The sequence below is a fragment of the Pelophylax lessonae genome (genome assembly GCF_965119305.1).
Source record: "Pelophylax lessonae genome assembly, chromosome: 9".
NCBI lineage: Eukaryota > Metazoa > Chordata > Amphibia > Anura > Ranidae > Pelophylax > Pelophylax lessonae.
Window position 1 is genome coordinate 139,183,086 of NC_138776.1, and position 14,537 is coordinate 139,197,622.

A 14,537-nucleotide genomic window follows, 5' to 3' on the forward strand; every position below is an offset into this window, starting at 1 on the left:
ACATAGCAACTAATCAGAATTATTGTTTTAATTATGTGCAATAGAAATTATTGCTGGAAGCTGAAGTGAGCCACTAGATAGTGCATGCTTTTTATGTATCTGCCCCTAAATATCAAATTCACTGAATTCTAGAAATGTATACACTCAGACTAAAACTTTTGGCCATAATGGACTCTCACAAATTGAGGGTTTTCACCTCCTCAAATTTGTGTTTAAAATCAGGAGATTCTAATTAAATTTGCCATTTTGGTGAAATGCTTTAGAGTCAATGTTGACGGCAGAATTAAATGTTGTTTTTGGTGGTTTTTAAGAGTGCAAAGGACTTTAAATGACTCATGACATTATATAAGCTCCTTCCAACTATCTTAGATCCAATTTTGTGCCAAAAACAGCCCATTGTTAACACTACAGTCTACAAATGAAAGACCATACATAAAGCATTGAAAACAACAATTACAAAGAACACTAAGGCATCTATGTATTAATGTTTACACACAAAAGAAACACAACTTTCGCCCATAATTCAAACATTTTTCTAATTGAATTCAATATGAAAAATGTCTGAATTCTAGGTGAAAGCTGTGTTTTATAAATAAAACCCTAGATTAAATAAGTTATACACCCCTCAGGCTGGGTTCACACTAGACATCGCATGTGATTGGCACCTCATTGCTGTGCACATCACATGTCTGTGCGATGCGAATTCAGCCATACAAACTGTATGGCTGAATTTGCATCGCATTCAGGCACAAATGGTGCAGGACCCTTTTTTTGGTCCGCACTGGAATCGCATCGCATGGTTGTAATCTGGGGGTGTCATTATCTTTGTATTGACACCCACAGTGGTTCACATAGGGCAATGTGAACTGCCTGCCAGAGATATGGGATGCAGGAACCTGCACTGAAATCACGCTGGTCTCCGCATCGCAAGAGTGTGAACCCAGTCTCAAAGCTAATTTTGCCAAAGTAGCTCAATACAATACAAAAATACACTCTGTTTGGGTAAAATCCCTTTCAATAACATAATTTGTTCCTTCCTGCTGATTAACCAGCTTAGCGGTATCCCCGAGCGTGACTCGGGGTGGATTTTCCATGCTATTATTGGTATCCCCGAGTCACGCTCGGGGTGGATGTGCAGAGCGTGCAGCGGTGTCTCTTACCTTCTCCTGGCGATCCAGCGATGATCTCCCATTGCTGTGATCGCCAGCCGAGATCCCCGCTGCTCCTCCGTCGGTCTGATGACTTCCTGCTTCCGTTCCCTGCAGCAGCAATGGTGCATGGGAGTGGAACTAGGGAGGGAAATTCAAATGTTGCACAAAACACAAACACATAACATTTATATAATATATATATATATATATGTATATATGTGTGTATATATATAATATAATGCATAAATTATAATCTAATCAATAATATCATTTTATTATATAATATTATATATATATATATATTATATAATAAAATTATATTATTGATTAGATTATAATTCATGCGTTTGTGTTTCAAATTTATCACATCTGGGATGTCTACTAGTCTTGTTTTGGTCAGGTTTAAGTCAGTAATTACTAAGAATTGTTGGCCTATAATACATAACGCCAAATTTCCATGCAAAAAATTGTACCGCTTTTGGTACATAATTCCTGACATAATCATACCGCCAGGGAGGTTAAACAAATATTACATTTGTGTTTGCTAAACCTCTGTTTATGTAAATGGGATAAATCAATCTATTACGTACCTGGACTGCATTGCTGTATTAAAAAAAAAAATCATTTTTTGGTTTATTTTTTTCACAGGTCAGCACCTGAAGTGAGAGCTAATCAAATGTATTCAAAAGCATCTGACATCTTCAGCCTGGCAGCTGTGTTTTGGGAAGCAATAAGCAAACAGAACATGGAAATATATGCAAATCACCCACTGGAGCCATTCCATCAATGCAAAGGATACATGGTAAAAGATGCAAAAAGATTGAAAAAACTGTTATCCACCTAATAACCTTATTGTGAGTTTAAAGTAACTGTTATGAGAAAAGTATAGAAGCTCGCATTATTGACCTTCTTTGGAAAACGCTAGTATACTGTCTTCAATACTTTTAAGGGATAGGTTCAGCTTTAGAACATGTTACACCCATATCAGGTTCCAGCACAGGGATCTGTGAATGAAGAAATTACAAGTCCTGTCTTCCACCACGGCACATGGCTTTTAGCTCTTAATGGACTATGAGAGTGCTGATCAGCACACTTGTAGTCCATTCACGCTTTCTCCAGCTTTCTAATTAAAAGCCTGTATGGAGTTATGGCTAGAAAGGAGGAGTCTAACATTGCACCCACGATCCACTTATAGTGGGTGCAATGCTTTCCTGAAGAAAAAAAATAAATACTAAATATAAAAATATGTGCATTTATTTTTTTTTCCTTGAAGGTGAACTTACCCTTTAAAAGAGAAGTGTGACAGAAGCTTTTTTCTTCATACTTCTCTTGTGAGTCACAGGAGTGTACTTACTTGTGCTCTCTCTTGACCCAAAATCAGCTGAAGCCCGCTGTCGGTTGACGATACAAAGCCACTCCAGGCTCTGGAGAGATCCTGACCACATTGTTGGAAATCACCCAGCTGTCTGATTTACAGCTGGCTCCAGCTCTGACAGTCACCATTCTCTGACCATGAACTGAGCAGTCATGTGATCACTCAGTCCTCAAGTTTAGAGCTGTTGGGGGACAGCTGCAGCATCACACAGATGTGAATATGTATTTTTTATTTTTATTTTTTACAAACCTCAAACTTCTACTTTAAATCACAGACCCATAACAAGAATGAGCGTCCAAATTCTTTATTGCTATATTTGTTCTAGATTAGAGACTATAAAAGCCAAGGTTAGCAATTGCAGCCAACATACACCATCATAGTCATTTTAGGACAAATACAGAGGCCAGTAATATGTATATATATATATATATATATATATATATATATATATATATATATATATATATATATATATATATATATATATCAACCTCCTCTCCCTTCTCCCCCTGGATCCTAATCTGCTGCTTGGGAGTGACCACCACCTTCTCCCCCCTGGGCCTCCAGAAACTGCCGCTGGTGTGGGGCAGAGGTCTGCAGTGCAATGCCTGAATGCCGCTTTTGTGCTGTAGGCTTACTGGGTTGTTCTTCCCCAGCAGAAAAATCTAATAAATCCCCAGTCTCTGGAATTTTTGAAAGTCCAGGGCACGGGTTGGTGGCCCTTGGGCCCAGCGCCAATACTTTGACAGGTGACTTATTATCCATAACATCCTCCGATGAAAAGTTGATTAAATCTGTGATCCATGGCTGGGGAATGAGGATGGCTTCCTCTTCTCCTGTATGTTTATGCAGCTGCTGGACAAATGCATTCCTCCATCCAAGCTCGTCCTGTGCAGAAACAGGTTCATCACGGTGAGTCAACACTTGCTGCAACCGCCATAAGAGCTCTGCTTCCATAGCTGCAGGTGAGCAAAGCACACTGTTACTGTGCCTGATTGTTGATTCTTCAGTCAGGATTTCTGGACTGTCAACTGGTACTTCTGGATATTTCCAGGCAAGGGGAGCCTAGCCCTGGTGCTGCGCAGAGTCTAGCAGCCGTCTGTAAGCAATACCCAGCTCCCATTCCTGAACAGCCAGAAACTCCATATCTTGCAGTGCCCAGAACACTTCCTAGATGTTTAGGATCTCTTCTCTGTAATCCAAAATTTCCTCTAACTGACACTTCAAATCGATCCCAAAGCTAGGGTTCCTGATAGCTTCCTGTACAACAGTCCCAGGCTGCCGTAGCCAAAGCCTTTCGTTGGGCTGTCATCCGCTATCCAAGGGCATGCTTGGGATACATGCCCCCGGAGGGCTCTATAGCTCTCTTCCAAATGCATCTCTGTCCAGACCAGCCTGTTTAACTCAGCTGTCTGCTCCTTGTGCGGTTATTCTCTCAAAAACAGCACCCGCAATCCATACTGTGACCAGTACCTTTCCTGGATGGAGGGGGGGATTTTTCCCTGGTGTCACTGCTTACGGGCTAGCGTTTCCTTCCAGAGTTCCAATCTTATTGAATCAGACCATCCTAGCAGGACCTGCTCTGACACTGGTCCCTGTGCTGTATCCGCAGCTCTCGCAACCTCCTTTCGAATTCCTCTTCCATGGCGGCTGGTATCTGTACCTCTCCTCTTCTGTTATCCGGACCTGGGATCCCAGTGGAGGTTTGGAAGTCCCAGACTGCAGGAAGCACCCCACCGCTTGCCACCAATGTAATGGAACCGCGACCCACACTTTGTTTGTGGGCTTCCGTCAGAATACCGCTTCCTCCAGTCTGCACATAGATATCAGATATTCCAGCCGCCCCCATACAAAACTAGCATTGAATAGCCTTTATCAATCTGGAACCTTTAATGAACAAACTCACACACAATATATGCCACACAGGAGGACACCCCCTCCTGATCAGATTTCCCCACCAGGTCAAGTGCGTGATTACATTATGCTATGCTGATGAAATTGTGTACAGAAATATAATCAACCTGAACTAATTACCTGGCCATCTGGACAGAAGCAATATGTGAATAGGAATGCAGACCTAGATAATGTTTTCATTAATGTGTTAATTAACTCAGCACTGCAACAGGGCTAAAACAAAATACATTACACATTATCATAAGTATAAACACAGAACCCACAGTACATAATAGATGAGTAAATCAGCATAATCAACAATGTGTGGAAGACAGGTGGTTGAGCTGATGATATTAGCATGAGTCTGACTGTGTGAAGCAGTCTTTAATTGGCAATAGGCAGCTAGGCCTAGAGTCCCAGAGTCTTCATATATTCCTTGAGATACAGCATCTCACAAAAGTAAGTACACCCCTCACATTTTTGTAAAGATTTTATTATATCTTTTCATGTGACAAAGCTGAAGAAATTACACTTTGCTACAATTTAAAGCAGTGAGTGTACAGCTTGTATAACAGTGTAAATTTGCTGTCCCCTCAAAATAACTCAACACACAGCTATTAATGTCTAAACCACTGGCAACAAAAGTGAGTATGCCCCTAAGCAAAAAAGGCCAAAGTGGGCCCACATAACCATTTTCCCTCCCCGCTGTCATGATGTGACTCATTAGTGTTACAAGGTCTCAGGTGTGAATGGGGAGCAGGTGTGTTAAATTTGGTGTTATTGCTCTCACTCTCTCATACTGGTCACTGGAAGTTCAACATGGCACCTCATGGCAAAGATCTCTCTGAGGATCTGAAAAAAAGAATTGTTGCTCTACCTAAAGATGGCCTAGGCTATAAGAAGATTGCCAAGACCTTTAAACTGAGCTGCAGCACAGTGGCCAAGACCATACAGAGGTTTAACAGGACATGTTCCACTCAGAACAGGCCTTGCCATGGTCGATCAAAGAAGTTGAGTGCACATGCTCAGTGTCATATCTAGAGGTTGTCTTTGGGAAGTAGACTTATGAGTGCTGCCAGCATTGCTGCAGAGGTTGAGATGTGGGTGGGGGGTCAGCCTGTCAGTGCTCAGACCATACGCCACACACTGCATCAAATTGGTCTGCATGGCTATGGTCCCAGAAGGAAGCCTCTTCTAAAGATGATGCACAAGAAAGCCGCAAACAGTGTGCTGAAGACAAGCAGACTAAGGACATGGATTACTGGAACCATGTCCTGTGGTCTGATGAGACAAAGATAAACTTATTTAGTTCAGATGGTGTCAAACATGTATGGCAACAACCAGGTGAGGAGTACAAAGAAAAGTGTGTTTTGCCTACAGTCAAGCATGGAGGTGGGAGTGTCTTGGTCTGGGGCTGCATGAGTGCTGCGGGCACTGGGGAGCAACAGTTCATTGAGGGAACCATGAATGCCAACGTGTACTGTGACATACTGAAGCAGAGCATGATCCTCTCTGGGCCACAGAGCAGTATTCCAACATAACGACACCAAACACACCTCCAAGACGACCACTGGCTTGCTAAAGAAGCTGAGGGTAAAGGTGGTGGACTGGCCAAGCATGTCTCCAGACCTAAATCCTATTGAGCATCTGTGGGGCATCCTCAAACGGAAAGGTGGAGGAGCGCAAGGTCTCTAACATCCACCAGCTTGGTGATGTCATCATGGAGGAGTGGAATAGGACCCCAGTGGCAACCTGTGAAGCTCTGGTGAACTCCATACCCAAGAGGGTTAAGGCAGTGCAGGAAAATAATGGTGGCCACACAAAATATTGACACTTTGGGCCCAATTTGGACATTTTAACTTAGGGGTGTATTCACTTTTGTTGCCAGTGGTTTAGACATTAATGGCTGTGTGTTGATTTATTTTGAGGGGACAGCAAATTTACACTGTTATACTAGCTGCACACTGTGTCATTTCTTCAGCGTTGTCACATGAAAAGATAGAATAAAATATTTGCAAAAATGTGAGGGGTGTACTCAATTTTGTGAGATACTGTATAATGTTGACAATTATTACTGTCCCATTTGAGTAATCCAAACCATATTCTCAGTGTCCATTAAGTCCATAATTTTCTTGGTCACCCTGTGTCCCTAATAGACACAGGGGGACTTACACATAAGAGGGGCCTAGGGAGCTGAGAGAGGGATTTCTCAACCTCTCGAAGGTAAGCTGGGTTCCACGGGCCCCCCAACCAAAGTTACTCCCATCACAGGCTGGCATGCAGGGGAGTTTAGAGGCAGAAAAAAAAAACACCAGGTGCCCCTAGGAGCAGCTGTAAAAATGTCCAGTGTGTATGAGAGTGGCGTGTATTGAATAAATGCAGAGTAGGGATAACAATGCAAATAAGGTTATGAAAGCAACAGATTTTCATACAGTACCTAGTGTAAAACAAGTAATGTAGCTTTTACAAAACCGGAGCCACTAGAAGAAATGCCCAAATAGGTCACTAGGTGGCAGAACAGTTCTGTTTTTCATAAACTCGATAGAGACAGAACACAGAGGGGGATGACTAATAAAATAATGCAAGCAGTAAAGTATAAACGGCTATTCACATTTCCCTAATAACAGTATCCCTCTGACTGTGAGGTAGGTTGGGTTTGCCAGTCCAGGTGAGCAGCTGGAGGGATCCTAGAGCCGAATCCAAAGGTAAATGGCAGAAGGAGCATCTAGTCTGGATACAAAGGCAAATGGCTGTAGACAAAGGACCATCCCATTTCTGGCTCAGCAAAGTTGGCACAAGTTCTATGCAATTGAGTCTTTTCATGAAGTTGTGTGCTATTGTGCTCCAAGTCAGCTGCCCACACCCAGGGACTAACAGTGGAGTACCTGGAACTTGACCATATATTCAATCACTCAGGTGTAATACCTCTGAGCACCTAAGGGTGGGAGAGCGAGCAACTGCTCAGGGGCTTGTGAGAGCACAGGGGTTTATGGGTGTCAAGAAGATTGTAGGAGGAATTAAAAAAGCCCAAGCCTGTATCTGAGCTAGAATTCCATACACTAATGTAAACATTACCACAATTCAACAGTACTAGGAACTATTACACATACACCAGCTGCTGTATTACAACAACCAAACATTAGTGTCAAATAATATGGATTACTGCATATACAGCGCTTACCATGTGCATCATTCTTTAACTAATAAATGTCATACAACACAACACCAAACATATTAAAGCGACATTAAATTTTTATTTAAAAAAAAAAAATTAAAATAACAAACATGGTATACTTACCTGCTCTATGCAATGGTTTTGCACAAAGCAGCCCCGATCCTCTAGTTCTGAGGTTCTCTGCCAGTGCTCCAGGCTCCTCCTCTTTGGTAAGTGCCCCCATGAAAAGCCGCTTTTCATGGGGGCACCTATTGACACAGAGCAGGTGGCTTGGCCCTGCCCCCCACTGATTCGACACAGCATTTGATTGACAGCAGCAGAAGCCAATGACTCAAGTAAGAATAAGGGGGGGGGGGGCTGGAGGAGATTGTGCACAGAAGGTTTTTGCATAGGAGGCATTATGATGAAAAACGTATAGGCTTTAGTAACACTTTAAAGTGTCCGTGTATAAATACATTTCCAATGAAAAATATTTCAAAAAGTGCCCAGTGCTGTGCAAAATTCCTCCAGAAATATTATGCCGTTTGTTATATTGCTTCCTGTGCTTATCGTCTGTGAATAGCATCCGTGATCCTCCACCCTCATGCCAGAAAACTCACCAGATCACCATGACCACCTGTGATATGATTTGTCATTAAACACTTATGTTTCCCCAAGGGGGTTACAACTTCCAGGGTTACTCTCAAGCCAGGACCTTCTTCACTTTTTTCACCAATGAGTCTCCATACACCTAATAAGTTTTCATAGAGAAAACAAGAGAGACCGCTATAGTGTAATATCTTTTATTTTTTTAATTTAAAACTTGCCCATTAAAAACACATAGGTAATGCCCACTGGCATTATTAAGTGATTTTCCCTGCACAAAGGTAAAGAAAGCTTCATCTCTTGTGGGATACCAGCTCCATAATCAGCGGCTGTCTATTCAGACCTGACTTCCAGGTGTACCAGCGTCACTTTCTTGAGTACCGTGTGCGATTAAGTAATTTCCTGCTCTGCCCCAACACGTTTCATCGTCCTGACATTTTCAAGAGCCTCAGCAGAAAGCTCCTACCACTAACTATATTGCATCCATCCAACTGTATTTAATTCATACAGTTCACATTTCTTGAAGGCATATGAGCTGGTAATCTTCCTTATTGAATCAATACATGTGCAGATAATTATTCACTTTTCTTTTATCATAATACCAAAATACATAAAATATTAAGAAAATTACAAAATACAAAAATACAAATATCATACCTTGAACTTAGGCTTAGCATCCTTATTCTAAATGCCTAGTAATTAGTAATGAAACAATTTGATATGGATTTCGATATTCAATCTAAATAGTGTTAATATGTCCAAAGTATAAATCCTTTGGTTTCGTTCTGTTATACGTGTTTTCTTTGATCTTTCCCTCTCCAATGACCTTGCACTTTATCGATCCCATAAAATGTCAACTTTCTAGCATCTTTATTATGATGTTCCTTAAAATGTTTTGACATGCTATGCTTGTTGTTTTCCTTTTTTATATTGTTTATATGCTCACTGATCCATTTACTCTGTTGCCTAGTAGTCTGTTCTGCATACTGGAAGCCACAGAGGTATTCCAGTACATAGGTGGCATGGGTACTACAACAGGAAATAAATGATTTAATTTTATATTCCCTGCTGGTATTACATTGATATAATCCTTAGGTATTCAAAAATGTTGCTTTTTTTTATTAAGGGATCAATGACATTTTTAACCACCATATTCCTCAGTTTAATTGCCCCTTTGGAAATAGATTTTTGATGTTTGGAAAAGTTCTACCCAGTACCTTTTCTTTTAAAAAGATTGACTAATGCTTTGTGACAATTTATTTTCAATTCATTTGTAATATCTGTTTGATTCCATTACAAAGGGAAATTCCATATTCCTGTTATCTTTCTTAGTACTCTTGTTCAATAATTCCCCTCTGTCAATGCTTCCATCATCCTCTCCTACCTGTGCTAACTTCTGATTCTTATACCCTTTCCTTAAAAATCAATCTTTTAAGATATTGCTTTGCTCATTGTAATCAGTATCCAGGTCACAATTTCTCTGCATTCTTATTATTTGCCCCTTAGGCATGCTATTTACCCATTTTGGGTGATGGCAGCTATAGGTGGGTAGGAAGCTATATCTGTCTGTTTCCTTTAAAATGCATTTAGTACAGGACCTCTCTCCGTCTGTAAATATTGTTTAAAAAAATGCACCTTTTCATAGCTCCATTTCCTGAGAATTAAATTCCATATCTATTTCTATTGATGTCTCCTAGGAAAACCTCTAAGGATTCCTAACTTCTTTCTTATAAAGTAATCATGTAATCTATGAAGCATTTGTAAAAAACCAATTCTTATCACTTTTTCTTTTAAATATCTTTCGCCAGCCACACTCTTCATCTGGAAATAATATTTAATTCTATACCAAAAATATTTATTTTTCATGGTGAGGTCTTAGACACTCCAATATATACTCTTTTTGTTCACTTTTGAATTATGCATTTCAAGCCCCATCAAATCTTCATCATGTCCTCCTGCCATATACTTGTATACAATGCATTAACATCGATTGTGACCAATACATAATAGCTCTTCCAATGGATATTTAGCATCTTGATGAATTCTTTGCTATCCTTCAAAACAGATGGTTTATTGGTTACTATTTTTTGCAAAGACAAATCAATGTATACCTATATAACATTGGAAAGGAGTAATGCTATGTGTAAACTGAAAAAATTGGAAAGAGAAAGAAAGAAAGGAAAGAGATGAACCACCTTCCGCCCAGTCTATTGTAATATGATGGCAGAGCGGGAGCTCTCCAATCCTGGGTAAATATAATATGACATCCTCCCAGGATTGGGCCATGCTGTGGTCCAATCTGTCACTCGCAGTGCTCACTGGACACAGTGGATGACAGATCAGTGTACAGGGCCACTGCTGGTACCGTGTGATTGATGTGACCAATCACAGCAGATCACATGACAATGGTACACAATGGATGGCTTCCATTTATACCATTCGTTGTGTACTATTGTGTTGATCTCTGTGATTGTTCACAGTAATCACATGGTGCAGACATGACCAATCATAGCCCATCTGTACCATGCGATTAACTGTGGCCAATCACAGCAAATCACAATAGTACACACTGAATGGATTTCTTTCAGAAAAAATGGTTGCTTATAACAGTGATTTATCATTTGTTAAATAAACAAAACCAAGTGATGTCCCAATTGATATGGTAATCACATGGTTAGCAACCACACTGACTAGTTCTTGGGCATCACAACTAGGATTGCTGTAAAAAGGAACATAAATAAACAACTTTAGAATGTCAGATGTTTAGCCCCAACACTAAATGAACCCTTAAATATCAAAAATTTCAGTCTGTTCTACATTCTGATTGCAGCTCCCCGTTTCTAGCCTAGAACAAAACGTTTCAAGGTGATGCAATTTGCATATTTATATGAATAAATATTGCAGGCTGGAATTAATTGTATATTTATACACACAATTATCTTTCTTTAACTGCTGAAATACCTTGTTTTATAAATACCCAAATAACTAAATTTCTAAACACTACCTATGGCAACCTAATTCTGCCAAGTTGGCATCCCACTGAATCATGTTTTACATATTATGTAATGAAGTTATCAAAGTGGTTCGCAAGCATTTGTATGTATTTTTGTAAATTCCTGTAAATTACATTTTTTTTTAGGAAGAGTATGCAGAAGTCAAAATTCATGATAATTGGAATGATAAGATTAACAAATTGCTAAAATGCATGCAGAAATGTTGGCATCCCAATCCGACAAAGAGACCTACACTGAATGTGATTCTTGAAGTGATTCAACAAATTAGGGGAAAGAATGAACAAAATAGGTAAGCTGTTGTTTATTTAGGCATTCCAAGGAGGATTGACAAAGAGCAGTACAGGCATAAAGCATTTGCCACTCTTCTAAACTGTGAAAACGGGGGCTGCAGGCCACTGTTAATTAGAAGTGAACTGTTTCTTTTTCTATACTGAGTCTGCACCAGGCATGCCATAGAGAACAAGAGAGCTCTCCCTGCATTGCCCTGTTTCCAAGCTCAGCTGAGAGTAAGGGAGGGGAAAAGGAAGGCTGTTAACTCTGCATTTGTTAATGTTAACTGGCAGGCAAATAGGTATGGATAGGAGTTTGGCTTACTCTACAAACGATTGCAAGAAATTGGGTCCTAGGCTAGCATCATTCAGGTGAAGTTTCTTCTTTGGACCTTGTAAAGTTCCCTCTGGCATAGATCTTCTTTGTTGTTATGTCATTATGGAGCCCTCCAAAACTACTTTTCCTGCTCCTTTGTGCTCAGCACATAACTGAGTTCAAGTCCCTCCCCCTACTTCCTGCCAACATCACTTTCTGTTCCAAAAGTTCCATGAACCAAAAAAGCATATGACTAGGGGAAGCCCCGCTTCTACAAACACTACATGGTAATCAAAATGCATCATCCCATACATATCCTATAAAAAATCACTAAAATAGCCATAGTAACACATCATGGAAGGTGGAAGTTGCAGCAATCAGCTTGGCAGTCTGCAATAGCACCTGCCAGTTGTAGGCAAGCACAGAATGAGCCAGGATTGGTGTTCACATTGTTGCAGTGTAAATAATGCAGCTGGATGTTTCCAACAGAAAGAGGCATGTGGGCGAGGGGGGTGCAATAGGGGAGTATGGAGCGTGAACAAGACTTTTAATCTAAGCCTGAACTTACCCTTGATTGTTTTTTTTTTTTTTTCACTTCCAGAGCCCTAATAAATAGTGTGCAGTACAAATGATATTTGTTGGGGTGGTGGCCCTGGGTGGAGATATCCCCCATTAGACCTTGAACAGAGAGGAACCCACAGTAATTGACTGATGCTCAGCATTATATAACTACTTGTTCTCAATTCAAAACTGAAATCGCAGTGCCCAGTACGAACAATTCTTCTTTATTCATCTTCTTTTGAGGCTCTAAGATGGTAAAGAACCAAATGCAGATAGTTGCAAAGTCAGTGCTAAAATCATGCAAAACTGTGAGATGTGTTGCTTTAATTTGTTAACGGAAGCTGAATGATGAGGACTAATGTTTAGTGATGAGAGAACCAAGCAAAGTTCAAGCAATGGACATGTGCAGAACACTTGCATACCCCAAACATAGTGCCTGAAACTATAATGAAGTCTATATGCATCTTGGATTGTCCAATTTCAAGGCCAATTTTCAAACTTTTGGTAAAAACAAATGGCACGAGAAACCAGGTACTGCCATGGGGGATATGTACTAATGCAAAAAACCAAACCAAAAAAAAAAATAGAAGAAAAAATACTGTTCAGTGGGTAAATGGGGGACTCATAATCAACCAGAAACCTATTTTTGATAATGATTTAGCATGTTTAATTATTTAGGTAAGCCCACAGGGTTTTCACTGACCAACAGTCAATTTAGGAGGTGAAATTAGCAATGCCTGAGCTGAAAATGAACTTTGAAATTAGCACTTGTCCAAATTAATACTAACTATAACGTAAACCTCTGAACCTGACACTAATCTTAATCTTAGTTGAGCTCTAGGTTATTCTAAAAATTCCAATGTATTTATGTAGGGAGGGTCATATGCAACCTCTTCTTTAATAGTTATTTTGCAAAAATTCTCAAAACGTGTTGGTTTTGTTAAGTATTTTTTTTTTTTTAATACAAGCTTTCCAACTTGTACTTTACCATCTGAATTAGCTTAACCTTCTCAAATCCTTACTTACCTTTTTTAGGTTCTGAGGGAGTTTTGCCATCCTGGCCCCAGGTCAGCATTGTTATAGTGTAGCTTCCTGTACTGCACCAAGATCTGAGCACTGAAAACAGCTGATTCAAGATTAACATTTTAAACTATACATAATTTAGATTAGCAATTTTTATCCCAAAAGAAAGCAAAACTGTTTGCTGTAACTGCTTGTATGAGCTGGAGTTTAGCTTCAATTTGTTACTGAATCTAAATATGCTAGCTCATCTAACACTCCCCTACCCCCAGACTGACAATGCTGCTGTCCAAACATGCCCCCTGTGCTCATTCATCCAGACTAGGGGTACTCTAATACAGGAGGTTTGTTACTGGTCAGATCACCAGGTGAAAACAGAGGGGAAAAAGCCTGAAAGAAGAAAACGAATGCAGCTACCATATCTGACATTTAAAATAAATTTTTGGTTTTGGATTTAATACTGCTATAAATAGTTTAAACCTTTAATGCCACTAACATTGTTTTGTCTGTTGATCTGTGTAGGCTAACTGAGGAAGAACATGAACTAGAAGAAGAATATGGAATAGAAGAGACTTACTTAGAATATGTCTATGACACTGTTATTGAAAATGCAGTTTCTGATTTCGAAATTCACTATGTTTGGAGTAAAATTGTTAACGAGTTTCAAACTTCTCACGGCATTGAATCTAACACTACTGCTTTTATTGAGGTCAAAGAACCTTTAAGTTATGAGGATGTTGGACTTCCAAACACCAAGGCTATAAGAAGATCTAGCCCAATCAATCTTTTGTAAAACCCTTTTCATTTACAGTCAATTATTAACAGTGAAGGAAGTAAATGCAACTATGATGGCGTCTTTTAGTCAGGTATAAGTGATCATCTGACAAACAAAAAAAAAAACACCATCCAGCGCTCAAACACAGGACTTCCCCAAAAACAGGACTATGGCAGACAATGGTTTCAGCGATGCATCCTCCTCAGACTGGGCAGCAGTCCTCCAAACACTGCAAAAACATACACAAGAGGGCACAAACGCCTAGTGCATTACCACCACAACCATTTATTAAAACACACAAACAGTGATGTACTTGAAAAGTAGAAAAAAAATCAAGTCATATAGGCTGCTCCAGCTGGGGAGAGTGGCTTAGCTCTGGGGAAGAGAGTTTGTACCCCAAAAC

The 14,537-nt window shown here is 39.9% G+C and overlaps 1 protein-coding gene across 1 annotated transcript in view; it reads left to right on the top strand.

Moving 5' to 3' along the window:
* LOC309564278 (uncharacterized protein) overlaps nucleotides 1–14,255 on the top strand; it is a gene marked incomplete at its 5' end in the record, with an annotated part of 170,258 nt that extends 156,003 nt beyond the window's left edge. The window contains 3 exons of the mRNA XM_082268899.1: nucleotides 1,800–1,953; nucleotides 11,319–11,482; nucleotides 13,882–14,255. Of these exons, the coding sequence (XP_082125025.1) occupies nucleotides 1,800–1,953; nucleotides 11,319–11,482; nucleotides 13,882–14,152 (589 nt within the window). The 3' untranslated portion in view covers nucleotides 14,153–14,255. The remainder of the gene's footprint in view (nucleotides 1–1,799; nucleotides 1,954–11,318; nucleotides 11,483–13,881) is intronic.
* Nucleotides 14,256–14,537: the final 282 nt, after the last annotated feature.